The following is a 23,051-nucleotide window of genomic DNA, read 5'->3' on the forward strand; positions in this document are numbered from 1 at the left end:
CGACAGGACCCATCAGTGAACAGAGCATATTGCCTCTCATTTTCTGGCAGTTTATTATACAGCGGGGCTTCTTCAGCACGCGTCACCTCCTCCTCTGGCGACATTCCAAAATCTTTGCCTTCTGGCCAGTCCATGATCACTTCCACAATCCCAGGGCGACTACGGTTTCCTATGCGAGCCCGTTGTGTGATCAGTGCAATCCACTTACTCCACGTGGCATCCGTTGCACGATGTGTAGAGGAGACCCTCCCTTTGAACATCCAGCCCAGCACTGGCAGTCGGGGTGCTAAGAGGAGCTGTGTTTCGGTACCAACCACTTCTGAGGCAGCTCAAACTCCTTCATATGCTGCCAATATCTCTTTTTCAGTTGGAGTATAGCTGGCCTCGGATCCTCGATATCCTCGACTCCAAAACCCCAGGGGTCGGCCTCGGGTCTCCCCGGGTGCTTTCTGCCAGAGGCTCCAGGTAGGGCCATTCTCCCGAGCTGCAGTGTAGAGCACATTTTTAACATCTTGTCCTGCCCGGACTGGCCCAAGGGCTACTGCATGAACAATCTCCTGTTTAATTTGTTCAAAGGCTTCTTGTTGCTACAGGGCCCCATTTAAAATCATTCTTCTTCCGGGTCACTTGATAGACAGGGCTTACAATCAGACTGTAATTTGGAATATGCATTCTCCAAAAGCCCACGACACCTAAGAAAGCCTGTGTTTCCTTTTTAGTAGTTGGTGGAGACATAGCTGCTATTTTGTTGATCACGTCCATTGGGATCTGACAACGCCCATCTTGACATTTTATTCCTAAAAACTGGATCTCCTGTGCAGGTCCCTTGACCTTACTTTCTTTTATGGCAAAACCGGCTTTCAGAAGGATTTGGATTATTTTCTTCCCTTTCTCAAAGACTTCTTCTGCCATGTTGCCCCATTCGATGATGTCATCAATGTATTGCAGGTGTTCTGGAGCTTCACCTTTTTCCAGCGCAGCCTGGATTACTCCATGGCAAATGGTGGGGCTGTGTTTCCACCCCTGGGGCAATCGATTCCAAGTGTACTGGATGTCCCTCCAAGTAAAGGCAAATCGTGGATGACACTCTGCTGCCAGAGGGATTGAGAAAAACGCATTAGCAATGTCAATTGTGGCATACCACTTGGCTGCCTTTGACTCTAGTTCGTAGTGAAGTTCTAGCATATCTGGAACGGCAGCACTCAGCGGTGGCGTGACTTCATTCAGGCCACAATAGTCTACTGGTAGTCTCCACTCCCCATTAGGTTTCTGTACTGGCCATATGGGACTATTAAAGGGTGAGCGAGTTTTGCTGATCACTCCTTGGCTTTCCAGTTGGCGAATCAACTTGTGGATGGGAATCAGGGAGTCTCAGTTGGTGCGATATTGCCGCCGGTGCACCGTCGTGGTAGCAATTGGCACTTGTTGTTCTTCGACCCTCAGCAACCCCACAATCGAAGGGTCTTGAGAGAGACCAGGCAGGGTAGACAGCTGTTTAATTCCCTCCGTCTCCAAGGCAGCTATACCAAAAGCCCAACGGTACCCTTTTGGGTCCTTAAAATACCCTCTCCTGAGGTAGTCTATGCCAAGGATACACAGAGCCTCTGGACCAGTCACAATGGGGTGTTTCTGCCACTCATTCCCAGTTAGGCTTACTTCAGCTTCCAATACAGTTAACTCTTGGGATCCCCCTGTCACACCAGAAATACAAATGGGTTCTGCCCCTTTATAACTTCATGGCATTAGAGTGCACTATGCACCCGTGTCTACTAGAGCCTTATACTCCTGTGGGTCTAACGTGCCAGGCCATCGAATCCACACAGTCCAATAGACCCGGTTATCCCTTTCCTCCACCTGGCTGGAGGCAGGGCCCCTCTAATTCTGGTCCGAGCGTCCATTACTCACTTCTCGTAAAATTGGCTCAGAAGTCCCTTCAAGAGGATCAGAAATAAGATCAGCCCTTCTACTCTGTTTGGAAACTGGAGCGGCATTTTTCCTGGTAGAATCCCCTTTTGTGGTGGTTTTTCCTCGCAGCTCACGTACCCGTGCATTTAGGACCGAGGTAGGTTTTCCATCCCATTTCCTCATGTCCTCTCCGTGATCACATAGGTAAAACCACAGGGCACCTCGCGGTGTGTACCTTCTATCTCCTCTCTCTTGGGCAGAGGAATGCTCACTCCTAATAGCTGAGACATTGGTCCTTACAAGTGGGGAGTAGGACATATCCTCTTTGAATTGCTGGAAATCCTCAGACAGCTTCTCCACAGCCAAAATGCAGGCTTGTAGAGAGGAAGAGAAATTTTCTTTGTATTGCTGGAGTTGGCAAGCTATTTCATCCACCGTCGGTGCCTCTTCGTCTTTCCAGGTCATTATTGCCAGTGAGTTTGCATAGGACGATGGTGCGCTCCGTACAAACTTCTGCCACATGGGTTGTGTGCATGGGACTTTTTCTGGATCTTTGGGTAATTGTGGGTTGTCCGGGTCATGATGAATCGTCTCTAGCACAGCTAATTCCCTCAGATATTGGATACCTCTCTCCATGGTGGTCCACTTGCTTGATTGACATATAACATCTTCCTTAAAGGGGTACCTTTCCTTCACACTTGACAGGAGTCACCTTCAGAGGCTGAGGGCTTGTGTCCCTTTTCCAATTGCCTTGTCAATGCCACCTTCCCTGGCAAGCGATCCCAGATGCTTGGCTTCCCTACCTTCTAATTCCAAGGTATTAGCCCCATTGTCCCAGCATCGGAGCAGCCAGGTGATAATATGCTCACCTATATGGCGGCCAAAATCTTTTCACATATCCCGCAGCTCACTCAAGGATAGGGACCGGGTTATTACCTCTGGCTCTGCCTCTTCCTCCTGTTCCCGTGATGACCCTGGTTCGCCTTCATCCTTTGCTAAGCGAGCTGATTTTTTTGTATATTTCTTTTTCTGTATGGGGGCAACTGATACTGGTGCAGGTTGGTCCGCTGGTTCAGTTGCAGTACCACTTGCTGGGTCTTGGATAACCGCAGTGTCTGTTGCCAAGGTTTGGGTAGCAGCGTCTGTCGCCAAGGTTTGGGTAGCAGCAGTGCTCGTCGCTGGGGCTGGAGGGGCTGCAGTGCCTGTTGCTGAGGTTTGGGTAGCCACAGTTCTCATTGCCAGGGCTGGAGGGGTCGCGGTGCCTGTCACCAAGGTCTGGGTGGCCGCAATGCTCGTCGCCGGGGCTGGAAGGGCCGCAGTGCCCATTGCCGGGGTTTGGGTGACCGCAGTGCTCATCCTTTTGTTGTTAGGTCCAGAGACCTTCTCTTCCCCTTGGGGGTGCTGAGTTGTGTCGAACAGGGCTCGATAGGCATGGGCCAGGCCCCAGCACGTTGCAGTGATTTGTATCTCTCTGGAGCTGCCGGGGTGACAGCATACCTTTTCCAAATATTTTACTAGTTCTTCTGGATTCTGCACTTGTTCAGGGGTGAATTTCCAAAACATTGGAGGTGCCCACTTTTCTAGGTACTTGCCCATACTACCCCCCACACCCTGCCACTCATAATTATCCAGCCTCGGGGCAGACCTCTGGGTGATCTTCTTAAATAGTTGTTTAACCTTAAACAAGAGCTGAAACACATTCAGGAGCATGCTAATTCCTAGCAGTAGGGCTAGGACCGTGCTGGTATCAACATCCCAAGGGTATTCAAATTTTTCAAAATTCTCAAACACCATTGTAACTGGACTGAAGGAGAAAGGAGAGGGGAAGAAAGGTACCCCACCCATAGAATGGTTTTCCAAGGATGATAGGTAAATGGTGTAATTATTAATAGTTTCCCACACATGGCTCCCGCAGTATAAAGGTGACAATGCTGAGTACAAATACCGGATTAATCCCACAATCGATGACTTTATCATACCATAAACCAGTGTTACACAATACATCAAAGCGAAAACCTTAATCCACCTCCCACGGATGATAAGCAGCAGAAGAGGGACTGCATACAGCAAGCGAGGTGATACATAACAGAACTTTAAAAACCAGAGCAACAACTCTAAGAACACATAAATCAACATAATGACCAGTGACTTTTAGACCAATATAATGAATGCTTATAACAAATTTCTTTTAACAAGCTCTGGTCAGGTTTGTTGTTATCTCAACCCTTTGGGCCCCACATTGGGCGCCAAAATGGACTGTCGTGGTTTAACCCCAGCCAGCAACTAAGCACCATGCAGCCGCTCACTCACTCCCCCCCACCCAGTGGGATGGCGGAGAAAATCGGGAAAAAGAAGCAAAACCCACAGGTTGAGATAAGAACGGTTTAATAGAACAGAAAAGAAACTAATAATGATAATGATAACACTAATAAAATGACAACAGCAATAATGAAAGGATTGGAATGTACAAATGATGCACAGTGCAATTGCTCACCACCCGCTGACCGGCACCCAGCTAGTCCCCCAGCGGCGATTCCCTGCCCCCACTTCCCAGTTCCTATACTAGATGGGACGTCACATGGTATGGAATACCCTGTTGGCCACTTTGGGTCAGCTGCCCTGGCTGTGTCCTGTGCCAACTTCTTGTGCCCCTCCAGCTTTCTCGCTGGCTGGGCATGAGAAGCTGAAAAATCCTTGACATTAGTCTAAACACTACTTAGCAACAACTGAAAACATCAGTGTTATCAACATTCTTCACATACTGAACTCAAAACATAGCACCGTACCAGCTACTAGGAAGACAGTTAACTCTATCCCAGCTGAAACCAGGACAACTACATACTAGATTCTGCATGTTTAGTGCATGCATACATGTAAGTGTATATAATACTTTATATAGGAAAAATTATATCTGCTCTTTCTCTTCCTAGAAAGGAGCAAAAACTGGAATGGACCTGAGTGGTTTGATGAGAAAAGCAAAAATACAGGTTATAATTTGAAAACTGAGTGGAGAATTTGTCACATTGTATTCTTGGATTCTCGACCATATTTTCTTATATAGCTGTATTGGGTTTGTGTGGCAAGATTTTGGTAGCTGGGGGGCTACAGAGGTAGCTTCTGTGAGAAAATGCCAGAAGCTTCTCCCATGTCTGATAGAGCCAATGCCATCTGGTTCCAAGACAGACCCGCCACTGGCCAAGGCCAAGCCCATCAGCAACGGTGGTAGCGCCTATGGGATAATGTATTTAAGAAGGGAAAAAACTGTGCAACAAGCTGCAGCCGAAGAGAGGAGTGAGACCATGTGAGAGAAACAACTCTGCAGACACAAAGGTCAGTGAAGAAGGAGGGGGAGGAGATGCTCCAGGCGCCGGAGCAGAGATTCCCCTGCAGCCCGTGGTGAAGACCATGGTGAGGCAGGCTGTCCCCCTGCAGCCCAGGGAGGACCCCACGCTGGAGCAGGTGGATGCCCGAAGGAGGCTGTGACCCTGTGGGAAGCCTGTGCTGGAGCAGGCTCCTGGCAGGACCTGCGGATCTGTGGAGAGAGGAGCCCATGCTGGAGCAGGTTTTCTGGCAGGACTTGTGACTCTGTGGGGGACCCACGCTGGAGCAGTGTGCTCCTGAAGGACTGCACGCCATGGAAGGGACCCACACTGGAGCAGTTCATGAAGAACTGTAGCCTGTGGGAAGGACTCACATCGGAGAAGTTCATGGAGGACTGTCTCCTATGGGAAGGACCCCACGCTGGAGCAGGGGAAGAGTGTGAGGAGTCCTGCCCCTGAGGAGGAAGGAGCGGCAGAGACAGTGTGTGATGAACTGACTGCAACCCCCATTCCCTGTCCCCCTGTGCCGCTCGGGGGGAGGAGGTAGGGAAAATCAGGAGTTAATTCAAGCCTGGGAAGAAGGGAAGGGTTGGGGGAAGGTGTTTTCAGATTTTTTTTTATTTCTCATTACCCTACTCTGATTTGATTGGTAATAAATTAAATTAATTTTCCCCAAGTCAAGTCTGTTTTGCCCGTGACAGTAACTGGTGAGTGATCTCTCCTGTCCTTATCTCAACCCACAAGCCTTTTGTTATATTTTCTCTCCCCTGTCCAGCTGAGGAGGGGGAGTGATAGAGCGGCTTTGGTGGGCACCTGGTGTCCAGCCAGGGCCAACCCACCACAATAGCACAGATATGGTACATATGGGTAGATTTATTATAAGCTGAATAGCCTAGATATGCATCGTTTTGATTTGGATGCTGCCTAGAATCTATTTTCATTCCTCAAGTTGCCTCGCTAAGTGATGGTATTTTGTTGCAACTATGTAGAAACATATAAGAATTTTAATTTTAAAATAAATCATATTTTCATGATTTCCTTTGATAGATCTATACTGCTATATTACATTGCTGTTACTGTTGCTTTCAGAGTCCAGGCGAACTTGCACTAATTTCAGGTGAACTCTAAAGAAAAGGGGAGGAAGAATAATAATAATAAAAAAGACTGAATTACTCAACAATTTCCTTCTAACCTTTTGAGTTATGCATTGACATCTTCTCCACACAGTGAAGTATCAGACCTCTTTAACATCCCTAATAACACAACTACGAAGGCAATGAGTTAATTATTCATTGCAGAAAAAACCCCAGTATTTTCTTGTACCTGTTTTACTTTGTTTACTTACAGTTGTATTAAATAACCTTATGATCTTGTATTTAAACAAGGATACACTGAAAACCAGTTAGGGTTGCTAAGGGACAATCATAAAATTCAAGCCCATGAACCAGAGCTACAATATAAAGCCATATAACTATATACACAAGTTACTCACACAACACTCACTATCTGTTCCCTCAGCCAATCAACCTTACTAAATTGTTGTAGCCACAGAACCAGATTTCTTCCATTTCTATGACCTAATCTGTCCTCTTTCTGAATTTTGCATCCAGGTATTCCTTTTTCCTCACTCTACAAGTTTGGTTTTGTTTTTTTCTGTGTTTTTTATTTTTAATCAAAATACCCTTTTCAATATTAGGCATTCTGATTCATCTATATCAGCGTGCATATTCCAATTTTTTGAACTTAAGATACTTTTTAGCTGTGGTTGTTGTGTCTGGTTTTATGTATCTTCTCAAAGCCACTGGAGGTTTTTGTAAATTGATTCTCTGATCTCAATCTGCCCTTACTACATAAACAAGTCTCTGCTGATCTAAAAGAAAGGATTATCACCAGAAATAAACATTTCCATTACATTTATTCTTTTGGTTGCTAGCATATACCACAAGGCAGTACTGACCAAGTATGAGAAGAAATAAATCCCGATGTAAGTTTCAGAACATGACTGTCCCATTCTATTTTATATCACATTCTCCTTTTTTCTGTCTGTTAACGAGACTGTTTAAAAACCAAAACAGAAGAAACAAACCTTTTAAGGTCTGTCTACAGTAAACTGTGAATGTCTCTTTCCAAAGATTCTACTTACACCACAATGTATGTTCTGACTTTAGACATATTCCAAATTGTATTTTTTCATGAATATTCCCCAGTGTATGACCAAACACTGAAAGAGTAAGTAGTGGTAGCTTCAAAGCAATCCATTAGGTACTTTCAAAAGCAAGATAACTAAGCTGAAGTTCTCTACTGCCTTTGCTATGTGTTTCAGAAGTTACCCTTGGGCAATGTTATAGCACACCATGGAATAAAAGCAGCATCCTACCTGTGGTAGACACTATATTCTCTGGGCTTTCACTGCAAAGCTGTGACAGAAGACTTGTCTTGCCAGAACCAGTGAGGCCTATGCAAACCAAGTCATATTCAGGTCGTGCTGGTGGCGGTCCCTTGCAGCAAAGTGCTCTAAAACACTGCCAGGAGGGGGAGAAAAAGAAGAAGTTATTTTTTTGCAAATGTTTCTTTAACAAGGTACTAAAATTCAAGTTTATAAATTTAAAGGTGCTAGAGAGAAGCAGATTATTATTCCAACTTACTATTTTAGCAAAATCCACAATTAATAGACTGAGATCAGCTCAACTAAAATCTGTAAGAGCTTTATAAGAAAACATAAATATACCCATTAACTTTTCACCTAAACCTCATGGAGCTGGATTGAGGAAAGTGACTTCCATTTCCTGAATAGCATGAAAAGTGCACATACAGCGAGATAGGCACATGCTCTACTCAACTCTGCAGTTGGGTATGCATGAGTGCTTCCTGTGCTAATTTCATGCAATAACCTGGTGTGAACATCAGAGCAGCTCTTGAGCAGCTGTTGGCCAGGCTCTCCCTGTTGTCACAGGAAAGAATCAGAGAACTTTGCTTCATTGATATCCTTCCTGAGCTTGTTTTGGCACATGTTTTGAAGGAGGACAGAACTCATCCTACCTTACAATATCAGCTGTTAAAGAATACAGCTTGTAAAGAAATAAATTTTGCTGAACATAGCTCTAGTCATAAAAATGCAGATCTCTCACTTTCCCTGGAGAAGTATGAATTAATGATGATATAAAGAATAAAAATCACTTAGACAAAGCCTACTTTAGAGTTCTGCTCATGTCTCTTAAACAGTATTGCCAAATTAGGCCAAGCTGATCAAAAAGGTCTCTTAAGCCCTTAACAACGTTCATCAGACCCTTCTTTATATGTAATATGGAAAAGTTTTATGTAAAAAATCTAAAAATATGCCATTCTGGGAAAGCTAGGAAGTTTAAATTTAAGGTATGGTGTATAATTACTCACTAATGTCCAAGATAGGTCCCCCTGACCCCAATATATATTTTTCCCCAGTATCTGCTACCGTCACATCACAGGAATACATCTGCTATAGCAAGGAAGGGAAAACACGTTTGTGCAACCACTCCTCTCACACATTCTGTCTTTACATAGTCCCAGCTCTTGACACTTCATCAATAGAAAACTGAGTCTCCACACATGAACTGGAGCTCATTGCTAATTTAACCGATTTTTTTTCCATCTTACCACAAGCCAATCACTACATTGGGTAAATAAACACAGTCTTTACAACTCTAACCTAGTTGGTCTACATGACTACCCAGGCTCTCTCATTGAGGACTACAGGAGGAGCAGAAAAACTGAACAGACACTAATAAGGCACTATTGCAAATAGCAAGTTGTCCAAAGAGAACAGTAGTGTAAAAAGATAGCTCACTGACTGCAGAAATTTAATTGGGTTCTTTCTGTAGAGATGATAAATTATTATACATGCTGCCTAAACAGTCATCATTGGTTTAAAGCAGCAAAAGATATGTTCAGGGAAAGTTCAGAAATTCCTTCAACATCTTACAAAAATATTTTATGAATAAAAACATATACTGTAGTAGTTAAGCTGAACAAAGGCAACAGATTTTAAAAATAAAAGCTTTGCCTCTATTAAAATCTGACTCACTCTGAAAAATTATTTTTTTCAAGAAGGTTTGCCCTTATGTGTATGTCCACAGCTAAAAGGAGTAAACAAGCCTTCTAGCTTTATTCACTGATGTCAGTTTATACTTATCCCACAGACTCTACAAAGCCACAGAAAATATTCTACTCTGGTACTTAAGTGAGTATCCTGGTTTCAGCTGGGATAGAATTAATTTTCTTTCTAGTAGATGGTATAGTGTTATGTCTTGGATTCAGTATGAGAAGAATGTTGATAACACACTGATGTTTTCAGCTGTTGCTAAGTAATGTTTAAACTAAGTCAAGGATTTTTCAGCTTCTCATGCCCAGCCAGCGAGAAAGCTGGAGGGGCACAAGAAGTTGGGAGGGGACACAGCCAGGACAGCTGACCCAAAATGGCCAAAGGGGTATTCCATACCATGTGACATCATGTCTAGTATAGGAACTGGGGGGACTTGGCCATAGGGGGGATTGAGGCTCGGGAACTAAATGGGCATCGGTCAGTGGGTGATGAGCAATTGCATTGTGCATCACTTATTTTGTATATTCCAATGCTTTTATTATTACTGTTGTCATTTTATTATTGCTATTATTATCATTATTAGTTTCTTCCTTTCTGTTCTACTAAACTGTTCTTATCTCAACCCGTGGGTTTTGCTCCTTTTTCCCGATTTTCTCCCCCATCCCACTGGGTGGGGGGCAGTGAGTGAGCGGCTGCATGGTGCTTAGTTGCTGGCTGGGGTTAAACCATGACAGTCCATTTTGGCGCCCAATGTGGGGCACGAAGGGTTGAGATAACGACAAACCTGACCAGAGCTTGTTAAAACAAATTTGTTACAAGCATTCATTATATTGCTCTAATAGTCACTGGTCACTATGTTGATTAATGTGTTCTTAGAGTTCTTGCTCTGGTTTTTAAAGTTCTGTCATGTATCAATCACCTCACTTGCTGTATGTAGTCCCTGTTCTGCTGCTTATCATCCGTGGGAGGTGGATTAAGGTTTTCGCTTTGATGTATTGTGTAACACTGGCTTATGGTATGATAAAATTATCGGTCGTGGGATTAATCCGGTATTGTACTTAGCATTGTTGTCACCTCTATACTTTGGGAGCCATTTGGGAAACTATCAATAATTACACCCTTACCTTTCCTCCTTGGAAAACCAGTCTATGGGTGAGACATGTTTCCTCCCCTTTCCCTTCTCCTCCAGCCTAGTTACAATGGTGTTTGACAATTTTGAAAAAATTGAACACCCTTGGGATGTTGAAACCAGCATGGTCCTACGGCTAGGACCTAGCATGTTCCTGAATGTGGTTCAGCTCTTGTTTAAGGTTAAACAACTATTTAAGAAGATCACCCAGAGATCTGCCCCGAGGCTGGATAATTATGAGTGGGGTAGTATGGGTAAATGCCTAGGGCAGTGGGCACCTCCAGTGCTTTGGAACTTGACCCCTGAACAAGTGCAGAACCCTGAAAAACTAGTAGAACATTTGGAAAAAGTATGCTGTCACCCAGACAATTCCAGGGAGACACAAATCACTGCAACATGCTGGGGCCTGGCCCATGCCTATCAAGCCCTGTTCAACACTATTCAGTACCCTCAAGGGAAAGAGAAGGTCTCTGGACCTAACAACAAAAGGATGAGCACTACGGTCACTCAAACCCCGGCAACGGGCACTGCGGCCCCTCCAGCCCTGGCGACATGCACTGTGGTTACTCCAACCCCAGTAACAGACACTGCAGCTGAATCAGAGAACCAACCAACACCAGTACCAGTTGCCCCCAAACACAAGAAGAAATATACAAAAAAATCAGTTCACTTAGTGAAGGATGAAGATGAACCTGGGTCATCACAGGAACAGGAGGAAGAGGCAGAACCAGAGGTAATCACCCAATCCCCATCCTTGAGTGAGCTGCGGGATATGCGAAAAGATTTCAGCCGTTGTCCAGGTGAGCATATTATCACCTGGCTGCTCCGATGCTGGGACAATGGGGCTAGTAGCCTGGAATCAGAAGGTAGGGCAGCCAAGCAGCTGGGATCGCTTGCCAGGGAAGGTGGCATTGACAAGGCAATTGGAAAAGGGACACAAGCCCTCAGCCTCTGGAGGCGACTCCTGTCAAGCGTGAAGGAAAGGTACCCCTTTAAGGAAGATGTTATATGTCAATCAAGCAAGTGGACCACCATGGAGAGAGGTATCCAATATCTGAGGGAATTAGCTGTGCTAGAGACGATTCATTATGACCTGGACAACCCACAATTACCCAAAGATCCAGAAAAAGTCCCATGCACACGACCCATGTGGCAGAAGTTTGTACGGAGTGCACCATCGTCCTATGCAAACTCACTGGCAATAATGACCTGGAAAGACGAAGAGGCACCGACGGTGGATGAAATAGCTTGCCAACTCCAGCAATACAAAGAAAATCTCTCTTCCTCCCTACAAGCCTGCATCTCGGCTGTGGAGAAGCTCTCCCGGGATTTCCAGCAATTCAAAGAGGATATGTCCTACTCCCCACCTGTAAGGACCAATGTCTCAGCTATTAGGAGTGAGCATTCCTCTGCCCAAGAGAGAGAATATAGAAGGTACACACCGCGAGGTGCCCTGTGGTTTTACCTATGTGATCCCAGAGAGGACATGAGGAAGTGGGATGGAAAACCTACCTCGGTCCTAAATGCACGGGTACGTGAGCTGCAAGGAAAAAACCACCACAAAAGGGGATTCTACCAGGAAAAATGCCGCTCCAGTTTCCAAACAGAGTAGAAGGGCTGATCTTATTTCTGATCCTCTTGAAGGGACTTCTGAGCCAATTTTACAAGAAGTGAATAATGGACGCTCGGACCAGAATTAGAGGGGCCCTGCCTCCAGCCAGGTGGAGGAAAGGGATAACTGGGTCTATTGGACTGGGTGGATTCGATGGCCTGGCATGTTAGACCCACAGGAGTATAAAGTTCTAGTAGACACCAGTGCACAGTGTACTCTAATGCCATGAAGTTATAAAGGGGCAGAACCCATTTGTATCTCTGGTGTGACAGGGGGATCCCAACAGTTAACTGTATTGGAGGCTGAACTGAGTCTAACTGGGAATGAATGGCAGAAACACCCCATTGTGACTGGTCCAGAGGCTCCGTGTATCCTTGGCATAGACTATCTCAGGAGAGGGTATTTTAAGGATCCGAAGGGGTATTGGTGGGCTTTTGGTATAGCTGCCTTGGAGACGGAGGGAATTAAACAGCTGTCTACCCTGCCTGGTCTCTCTCAAGACCCTTCGATTGTGGGGTTGCTGAGGGCTGAAGAACAACAAGCGCCAATTGCTACCACAATGGCGCACCGGCGGCAATATCGCACCAACCGAGACTCCCTGATTCCCATCCACAAGTTGATTCACCAACTGGAAAGCCAAGGAGTGATCAGCAAAACTCGCTCACCCTTTAATAGTCCCATATGGCCAGTACAGAAACCTAATGGGGAGTGGAGACTACCAGTAGACTATTGTGGCCTGAATGAAGTCATGCCGCCGCTGAGCGCTGCCGTTCCAGATATGCTAGAACTTCACTACAAACTAGAGTCAAAGGCAGCCAAGTGGTATGCCACAATTGACATTGCTAATGCGTTTTTCTCAATCCCTCTGGCAGCAGAGTGCCGGCCATAGTTTGCTTGTACTTGGAGGGGCATCCAGTACACCTGGAATCGGCTGCCCAAGGGATGGAAACACAGCCCCACCATTTGCCATGGAGTAATCCAGACTGCACTGGAAAAAGGTGAAGCTCCAGAGCACCTGCAATACATTGATGACATCATCGAATGGGGCAACACAGCAGAAGAAGTCTTTGAGAAAGGGAAGAAAATAATCCAAATCCTTCTGAAGGCTGGTTTTGCCATAAAAGAAAGTTAAGGTCAAGGGACCTGCACAGGAGATCCAGTTTTTAGGAATAAAATGGCAAGATGGACGTCATCAGATCCCAATGGACGTGAACAACAAAATAGCAGCTATGTCCCCACCGACTAATAAAAAGGAAACACAGGCCACCTTAGGTGGTGTGAGTTTCTGGAGAATGCATATTCCAAATTACAGTCTGATTGTAAGCCCTCTCTATCAAGTGACGCAGAAGAAGAACGATTTTAAATGGGGCCCTGAGCAAGAACAAGCCTTTGAACAAATTCAATGGGAGATTGTTCATGCAGTAGCCCTTGGGCCAGTCCGGGCAGGACTAGATGTTAAAAATGTGCTCTATACTGCAGCCGGGGAGAATGGCCCTACCTGGAGCCTCTGGCAGAAAGCACCTGGGGAGACCCGAGGCCGACCCCTGGGGTTTTGGAGTCGAGGATATCGAGGATCCGAGGCCAGCTATACTCCAACTGAAAAAGAGATATTGGCAGCATATGAAGGAGTTCGAGCTGCCTCAGAAGTGGTTGGTACTGAAACACAGCTCCTCTTAGCACCCCGACTGCCAGTGCTGGGCTGGATGTTCAAAGGGAGGGTCTCCTCTACACATCATGCAACGGATGCCACGTGGAGTAAGTGGGTCGCACTGATCACACAACGAGCTCGTATAGGAACTTCCAGTCACCCTGGGATTGTGGAAGTGATCATGGACTGGTCAGAAGGCAAAGATTTTGGAATGTCGCCAGAGGAGGAGGTGACGCGTGCTGAAGAAGCCCCGCTGTATAATAAACTGCCAGAAAATGAGAGGCAATATGCCCTGTTCACTGATGGGTCCTGTCGCATTGTGGGAAAGCATCGGAGGTGGAAGGCTGCTGTATGGAGTCCTACACGACAAGTTGCAGAAACTGCTGAAGGAGTAGGTGAATTGAGTCAGTTTGCAGAGGTGAAAGCCATCCATTTAGCATTAGACATTGCTGAAAGAGAGATGTGGCCAGTGCTCTATCTCTATACTGACTCATGGATGGTGGCAAATGCCCTGTGGGGGTTTTTACAGCAATGGAAGCAGAGCAACTGGCAGCACAAAGGCAAAACCATTTGGGCTGCCACACTGTGGCAAGATATTGCATCCTGGCTAGAGAATCAGGTTGTAAAAGTACGTCATGTAGATGCTCACGTACCCAAGAGTTGGGCCACTGAAGAACATCAAAACAACCAACAGGTGGATCAGGCTGCCAAGATTGAAGTGTCTCAGGTGGACCTGGACTGGCAACATAGGGGTGAGCTATTTATGGCTCTGTGGGCCCATGATGCTTCAGGCCATCAGGGAAGAGATGCAACATATAGATGGGCTCGTGATCGAGGGGTGGACTTGACCATGGACACTACTGCACAAGTGATCCATGAATGTGAAACATGTGCTGCAATTAAGCAAGCCAAGGGGTTAAAGCCCCTGTGGTATGGAGGGCGATGGCTGAAATATAAATATGGGGAAGCCTGGCAGATCGACTATATCACACTCCCACAAACTCACCAAGGCAAGCGCCATGTGCTTACAGTGGTGGAAGCAACCAACGGGTGGCTGGAAACATATTCTGTGTCCCATGCCACTGCCCAGAACACTATCCTGGGCCTTGAAAAGCAGGTCTTGTGGCGACACGGCACCCCAGAAAGAATTGAGTCAGACAACGGGACTCATTTCCAAAACAACCTCATAGACACCTGGGCCAAAGAGCATGGCATTGAGTGGGTGTATCACATCCCCTATCATACACCAGCCTCTGGAAAAATCAAACGATACAATGGACTGTTAAAGACTACGTTGACAGCAATGGGGGGTGGGACTTTCAAACATTGGGATACGCATTTAGCAAAAGCCACCTGGTTAGTCAACACCAGAGGATCTGCCAATCAGGCTGGCCCTGCCGAATCAGAACTTTTACGTACTGTAGAAGGGGATAAAGCCCCTGTAGTGCACATCATAAAAAATTTGTTAGTGAAGACAGTCTGGGTTTCTCCTGCCTCAGACAAAGGTAAACCCATTCGTGGGATTGCTTTTGCTCAAGGGCCTGGGTGCACTTGGTGGGTGATGTGAAAAGATGGGGAAGTCCAATGTGTGCCTCAAGGGGATTTGATTTTAGGTGAGAATAGCCAATGAATTAAGTTGCATGATGTTAGTTGCTATATAACCCTGCCACTGTATGTTATCGTTACTATAATTGTTATATGCTATATCAATGATATTACAGTAAGAATCACTTAGACCAAGCAAGAATGAAGTCTGATAAAACTGAGCAAAGCGCAGTAGTGATGGAACCAGAACTGACTTTGGCATGCAGCAATCCAACGGTGCACACCATCCTCCTGCTGCGTCCAATGTCACCCACTGGCCACTCCACACTGAAGCCTGATCCTGCTCTGCTGACTGAGCGAATTTCACACCATCCCTCCTGCCCAGAAAGACTGGTATGACAGATGGAGCCCAAAGTCGGGGACTAAATGAACTCAACGAACATTTCATAGAGATGGCCCATACAGTAAGGGTATGATATCTCTGTGTGTGTATGCATATATATATATATATATATATATCTCTCAAAGGACAGAAAAGGTGATGGTGATTTATTAGGATCTACTGGAAAGTATGGGACCTGAGCATGATGTTCATGGTATAGAATAAGGGGTGGATACTGTCCTGGTTTCAGCTGGGATAGAGTTAATGTCTTTCTAGTAGCTGGTATAGTGTTATGTCTTGGATTCAGTATGAGAAGAATGTTGATAACACACTGATGTTTTCAGTTGTTGCTAAGTAGTGTTTAGACTGAAGTCAAGGATTTTTCAGCTTCTCATGCCCAGCCAGCAAGAAGGCTGGAGGGGCACAAGAAGTTGGCACAGGACAACTGCTGGCTAGGCAGCTGACCCAAAATGGTGAAAGGGGTATTCCATACCATGTGACATCATGCCTAGTATATAAACTGGGAGGAGTTGGCCTGGGGGGGATCGCTGCTCAGGAACTAACTGCCATCGGTCAGCGAGTGGTGAGCAATTGCATTGTGCATCACTCGTTTTTTATTTTCTAATCCTTTTATTATTTCTATCATTTTATTATTGCTATCATTATCATTATTAGTTTCTTCTTTTCTGTTCTATTAAACTGTTCTTATCTCAACCCACGAGTTTTACTTTTTTTTCCGACTCTCTCCCCCATCCCACTGGGTGGGGGGGAGTGAGTGAGCGGCTGCGTGGTGCTTAGTTGCTGGCTGGGGTTAAACCACGACAGTGAGAAAGGCCAATTAAGTTCATGGCACAACATAAGCTCCTTCAAACAGAGTTTCTACCTAAAGGATATCAGGCTGAAGGCCACATAAAATTCTTCGAAGCTCACCAGAGCTCCTGAGGCTGTATCAAGCCCTTTGCATCTAGTCTTTAAAAGGGATTCAATTTGTCTCCATGAGCACGGAATCTTTGCGACAGCTTCTTGATGTCATATTGGAAAATATAAAGAAATAGGTGAGCTGATGAAAGTCCATGCTTCTCACTTTCCAGACACTGTGCCAGTTCTTCTACAACCAGACACAATTCTTACAGCCCCAATGACATTTAATAACCTGCAGTTCTTTCAGATTGCCCTTTGTAAGACACATACAGAGGCTCTGTGCGTGACAGAGGGGCTTTGCAGGCTGTTTTTTTGAACTTTAGTCTCTCTTTAATGCAGATTCCTTAAGTCTAACTCACTCTGGAGAGTCTTTATGTGCTGTTGATTATACATACCATTAAAAATCCAGGTCAACTCACATGTCCAAAGCGGCATACGCAGACTCACCACCCACCCACTCATCCTTCACCAGTAAGCACAGTTAGGTATCAAAGTTTCTGAGATGCAGCAGACACTGAACCCCAGAAGACAGGGAAATGACTCGCTCCAGACTACTCCTGTATTTTATTTGATACCATTCCCCTATCTTTGTTACATTCATGACTTTGTCCTTCTGCAAGGCTAATTTCCTTCAGTAGATATTTTTGTTTGGCTGGAATGAAAACAGACTTTAAATATTCTAGCTTCAAAAAGTTGCTGAAATTTAAGCTATTGTGTATAGTACTTGAGAAATTCTGCAGTTCTATTACTACCAGCACATTTTAGGGGATACTTGTAATAACATATTTAAATTTTATAAACTTGTTTCACAATCCTCCTTACTCAAGCTCAATGAACATCTCTTGCATCGGAAATATCACTATACAGACCGATCACTGCCTTCCTGTTCTGTCAGCAGCCTAAAGTTACTTGGCCCCTAACAAAGTCAGAGCTATTTAAGCACCCATTATAGAGACTAAACCTCTATTGTCACTGCTTTGGCAGCTGCATCTAGTAGCTGCACAAGACTTGTGTGAGAGTAGAAAATTCAGAGGTCATTGTGGCAGTACACTCCCCCCCCCCCATCCCACCAGCAGGAAACAAAACTTCTCCAGGCAGGGAGAAGGGGAAGGAAAAAAAACCCTAAACCCTAGAGGCCGCAGGCTGAAATTTGAACTGGCCCATCGAGACGTGCCAGGTACACTGAGGTGACCTTCTTGGCCAATAGGGATTAAGATGACCACAGGTCAGATTCGACAGGGGTATAAACGGGGTCCCGCCGGAGGACACGTTGGCAGTCCTCCTCGGAGCAGCGGGTCTGCAGTCGGGGACTCCCCCTTGGGTCAGGGCACCGCCCGAGGTAACTCCTCGAGGGAGAGAGCCCTCAGCTTTTAGGTGAGTGATACGCGTGTTTTGGAGCCATCACTTTACATCTTGGGGATTCTTAAGTCGGCCGTGTAGTATTAATTCTCTTTACATCATTGAGCCTGTGGTTTTATAAATTGTTACTGGGTGTGGTGGGTTAACCCTGGCTGGGCGCCAGGTGCCCACCAAAGCCGCTCTAGCACTCCCCCTTCTCAGCTGGACAGGGGGGAGAAAATATAACAAAAGGCTCATGGGTCAAGATAAGGACAGTTTAATAAAGTGAAAGCAAAGGTCACGTGCGAAAGCAAAGAAAAACAAATGATGTTATTCTCTACTTCCCATCAGCAGGCGATGTCTGGCCACTTCCTGGGAAGCAGGGCTTCAGTACGCGTGGTGGTTGCTCTGGAAGACAAAAATGCCCCCCCTTCCATCTCCCTTTACTTAGCTTCTATATCTGAGCTGACATCATATGGTATGGAATATCTGTTTGGTTAGTTTAGGTCAGCTGTCCTGGCTGTGTCCCCTCCCAAGATCTTGCCCTGCCCCAGCCTGCCGTTGAGGGGGGTGAAAATGTTGGCGAGACAGCCTTGATGCTGTGCCAGCGCTGCTCAGCAGTAGCCAAAACACTGGGGTGTTATCAACACCTTTCTAGCTACCGATGCAGAGCACAGCACTGTGAGGGCTGCTATGGGGAGAATTAACTCCATCTCAGCCAGACCCAATACACCGGACTTCTAACTAACTTTTACTGAAGAATAAATCTGAGTTTTAACACCTGTTGGATTTGGTTATGCCTGCATCTGTAACAGTCATTGACCCTGGAAATAAAATTACATCCTATATTCTACTTTTGATTACAGACAGGAAATGCATCCCAAGATATTTTATAAAGCATGGACTAGAGCTACACCATTATTTAAGATGTCGTCACATATTACAGTGCAGTCTGAAATGCACAGAACTGCAATAGGTGTATAAGTAGTAACTAAATAAGCCATTCCTGAAATCCAAAACACAAATATCAAAAACATTGAGATAGTTTTTTAATCCATAATTAGCTCTCAGTCTTTTCCAAAACCAGAGTACTTTCCACTCCAATTGGACAAACCAAAGGGTATAAGAAAAACTTGAATTAACAGCCTGAAAAAAAAGGCTGCCTTTTAGATATTATAAAACAAACTCAGAACCCAAATGAGGGTTGGAGGGAGTGTTGGAGAGGATGGAAATAAAACATTTGACTACTGCAAATGTAGGGTCAGAGCTAGCTGGCATAGTCACTGAAATGCTGTCTGGGAATGGGTTGTGCATTTTAGCCTCACTGCTAGCAACAAAGTAGGAACAACGTTTTTTGAAGCCCTTTCATCCAAAGAGGGCAAGACCTTATTTATAGATATAACTTTAAAGGGAGAGACATGTCGAACAAAGTATCAGTTTTCATGATTTTTGAGAACATCACACTCAAAAGTCTTTGTAGCCATTGGATGGGGAGAAGAAGCAGGCAGAGAGGCAGGCAAGGAAAGGCAGGAGTTAATTTTTTATTTTTTTGAAATGAACAAGCAGATTTGAAAGTACTGAAAATAAAGCAGTACAGTATGTTGAAAAAAAATGCATGCATTTAGCCAGTTTGGAAAAAAGGATGTATTTACCCAGGAAACTGGGAGTAATTGGGTGCTGCAGTCTGCAGAAAACTGTGCAATATTCAGCACCACTGTTACTTTCATTGTAATTGTGTGTGTGCGTGCATGCACGCATAATCATATGCAAGAGCTAAGGGAAGAAGTTAGCCAATCCTACTCTTGCTTAGGGATTTCTATCCCAACCAGATGATTCCACTTTTAGGTGGATCAGCATTTGAGCTGACAATCCTAGACAGTGGCCCTTTAAAACCCTACGGAGGTTTCTTCTAGGAAAAACATAAAATTTAGTGTCTACAGCAGGGGTGGCCAAACACTTCTGACATATGTGCCGCTCGGAGATCACAGATTGAAGCTCTGGGCAGCAAACTGCTCTTTTCAACACATACTGCCTCTGGACATTGAGTCTCTCTTTGTCTACTCATTGTACTTGTCATTTCACTCTCCTTTATGGGGTGAAATACTCCATTATTTCTGCTTTGTTCTGGACCCATCTCCTGTCTGTTTCTTTTGTTGTCACTATTTAATAGGGACAAACAGAAGCAAAGGATTTCATGCTTAGTTGACTAAACATACACACCCTCATGCGAAAATACCCTAAGTTAGTGCAACATTAATGCTAACAAACCAAGCATTCAGAGCTCTTGAAATCCAGAATTAAGGCTGAAAGCTCAACCATAACTCTGCTCTCCTCCCCCTCTTGCTCATAATTATGAATATGATTTCCCTTTACATTTTATTTTTCAATTAGGGCATCATTGAACAAACAGACTTCTAGTACCCAGGTCACATTTATATCCAGAGGACTGGTTAATCATCTAAAGCTGTTGATGAAATCTCAAGAAAATTAATTTTAAAAAGTCAAATTTACACACAGCAGGCTCTGTAGTTCTGATGTTGTATGAGATCACACAAGTGCAAAGAAGTCTCAAACCTTGAAGAGAATGTGAAAGGGGGGGGAGGAGGGGAAGACCAAGGTAGACAGTTACAATACTAAAGATAAGAAACAACTGGGGACAGCAGCAGAATAAATGAATGCAAATAATAAAACACTCAAGGCACCTGAATGAAATTATGCACAGCTAGAAGAGAGAGGGGGGAAAAGGAATATATAAATAAATTAAATTTTCACTGTATGAATACCTTAATGTTAAATTACTACAACAGATTCTATGCATTTGACCATGTGAGTTACAGCTGCAGACACTTCAGTTTCCATACTGCTGCACAGGTGGTATCACCACTACAAAAAAAGGGGGAAGAAGAAAAAACTACCAATTTTAAGACACACAATCAGTGACACTGCTTTCATATTTTCAAAACATCAGGTTGATAAGGTTCATCATCGTCTATATGACAACAGTAAAGAGGACAAAACCTAACAGACTGCTGTTCATTTTGTGGCTACCAACAAAGATGAATACTCACGTAGCCACTGCCATCCTGGAGTGATGTTCAGCACAGATGAAGATATTAAAATCATGACCAGTCACCTTCTTTGACAGCCGACATCCTCATTAAACAGTGACCGCTATACTCAAGCTCCTCCATCACAATAGAGACTGGTGATCCAAACTCCAATAGAAGGACCCCAGCTCAAGGCCTGCTAACCTACTACAACACTCTCCCCACAGGACAAAGTAATCCTCTTGTTTAACCTGGCTAATCTTCATGAGTGTGTGGAGAGCCCATTGGTTGAACCCAAAAGCACTCTTCCTCTTCAGCGCCTACACATATTTTCAATTTTATATCAGCCTGTGCCACAGGAAGACAGACAGGTGTATAGCATTAAAGACAGGATAATATAAAACAGGACAAAGGAAATAAAATTCTCAAAGTGAGGCACTTTTACAGAGCAAGCAGAGTCCTGGTGATTTCCTACCTTATAGAAATGTTATAGGACACTAAAATAGCAACATATTTTTTGGAGAAGAAATCAAATTCTTTCTTCAGACCAATAAGAAAGAAATATATTTGGATTCATTGGTTGAAATTATTCACCAACCACTGTTAAAAAATTCTCGCTATTTCAGAGAAGCCATGCTTCTCGAGTCTCAAAAGGAGCAATCACACTTCAAATTACTTTCAACATCCATATATAGTCACCAGCTGAACAAGACATAAGACACAGGCTCCAGTACCAAAACCAGACAAATGACAGAGCTATATTCATTCTTCAACATATTTGACAACTCCACTACCAGCAGAGAAAGCTTGGAGGAAATGAGGTCAAGAAGAAAAAACTGGCTGACTTCTGACAAGCCAGATATGACACTGCTGTTCAGAGCACATCACTTCAAAAGACTTCACAGTCATGATGCATTCTTCCTTTGAGTGAAGATATTACAATCACAGTTGTTTGAATCCTGTACAAAATCCAGAAGAACTTTTGGATTTCTCAAGTAAATAAAGTCCTCATTATCTCAAAGATAAAATAAAGGTTTCAACTCAGTTATTTCTGATGGTCAAGCTGCTGGCTGTCACATTGCACAAGGATTAAGAACAGTATCTTTGTATAGCAATTGGGCAGAAGGCAGGAGATCATTTGTTTTATCTTCTAGTCAGAGGGACTGCTCTGGGGTGAAGGCTTCATCCAGAAGGTCAGGGCTTTAGGTACCTGTATTGGCTTTGTGCGGCAAGGTTTTGGTAGCAGGGGGGTTACAGGGGTGGCTTCTGTGAGAAGCTGCTGGAAGCTTCCCCTGTGTCCGAGTGTCGTGGTTTAACCCCAGCCAGCAACTAAGCACCACGCAGCCGCTCACTCACTCCCCCCCACCCAGTGGGATGGGGGAGAAAATCGGGAAAAAGAAGCAAAACCCACGGGTTGAGATAAGAACAGTTTAATAGAACAGAAAAGAAGAAACGAATAATGATAATGATAACACTAATAAAATGACAACAGCAATAATGAAAGGATTGGAATGTACAAATGATGCGCAGTGCAATTGCTCACCACCCACCGACCGACACCCAGCTAGTCCCCCAGCGGCGATTCCCCGCCCCCACTTCCCAGTTCCTATACTAGATGGGACGTCACATGGTATGGAATACCCTGTTGGCCACTTTGGGTCAGCTGCCCTGGCTGTGTCCTGTGCCAACTTCTTGTGCCCCTCCAGCTTTCTCACTGGCTGGGCATGAGAAGCTGAAAAATCCTTGACATTAGTCTAAACACTACTAGCAGCAACTGAAAACATCGGTGTTATCAACATTCTTCACATACTGAACTCAAAACATAGCACTGTACCAGCTACTAGGAAGACAGTTAACTCTATCCCAGCTGAAACTAGGACACTGAGAGAGCCAATACCAGCTGGCCCTAAGACGGACCTGCCGCCAGCCAAGGCCGAGCCAATCAGCAATATTGGTAATGCCTCTGTGATAACATTTTTAAGAAGGAAAAAAAGTTGCTGGGACAGACAGAAATGGCAGCCAGAGAGAGGAGTGAGAATATGTGAGAGAAACAACCCTGCAGACACCAAGGTCAGTGAAGAAGGAGGGGGAGGAGATGCTCCAGGCGCCGGAGCAGAGATTCCCCT

General features: G+C 44.8%; 1 protein-coding gene and 1 long non-coding RNA gene across 4 annotated transcripts in view; one reads left to right on the plus strand and one right to left on the minus strand.

Moving 5' to 3' along the window:
* Nucleotides 1-23,051, minus strand: part of LOC121232410 (ADP-ribosylation factor-like protein 15) — a 272,332-nt gene that overhangs the window by 150,148 nt on the left and 99,133 nt on the right. For 2 of the 3 annotated variants that reach the window (XM_041121602.1, XM_041121600.1), the window contains exon 2: nt 7,603-7,750. In XM_041121602.1, coding sequence (XP_040977536.1) covers nt 7,603-7,750 — 148 coding nt within the window. The remainder of the gene's footprint in view (nt 1-7,602; nt 7,751-23,051) is intronic. The other variant, XM_041121601.1, reaches the window with a different exon arrangement.
* LOC121233022 overlaps nt 2,900-23,051 on the plus strand; it is a 55,747-nt gene continuing 35,595 nt past the window's right edge. The window contains exon 1 of the long non-coding RNA XR_005931825.1: nt 2,900-3,037. This is a non-coding gene — a long non-coding RNA (uncharacterized LOC121233022). The remainder of the gene's footprint in view (nt 3,038-23,051) is intronic.

Source organism: Aquila chrysaetos (genome assembly GCF_900496995.4).
Source record: "Aquila chrysaetos chrysaetos chromosome W unlocalized genomic scaffold, bAquChr1.4 W_unloc_3, whole genome shotgun sequence".
NCBI lineage: Eukaryota > Metazoa > Chordata > Aves > Accipitriformes > Accipitridae > Aquila > Aquila chrysaetos.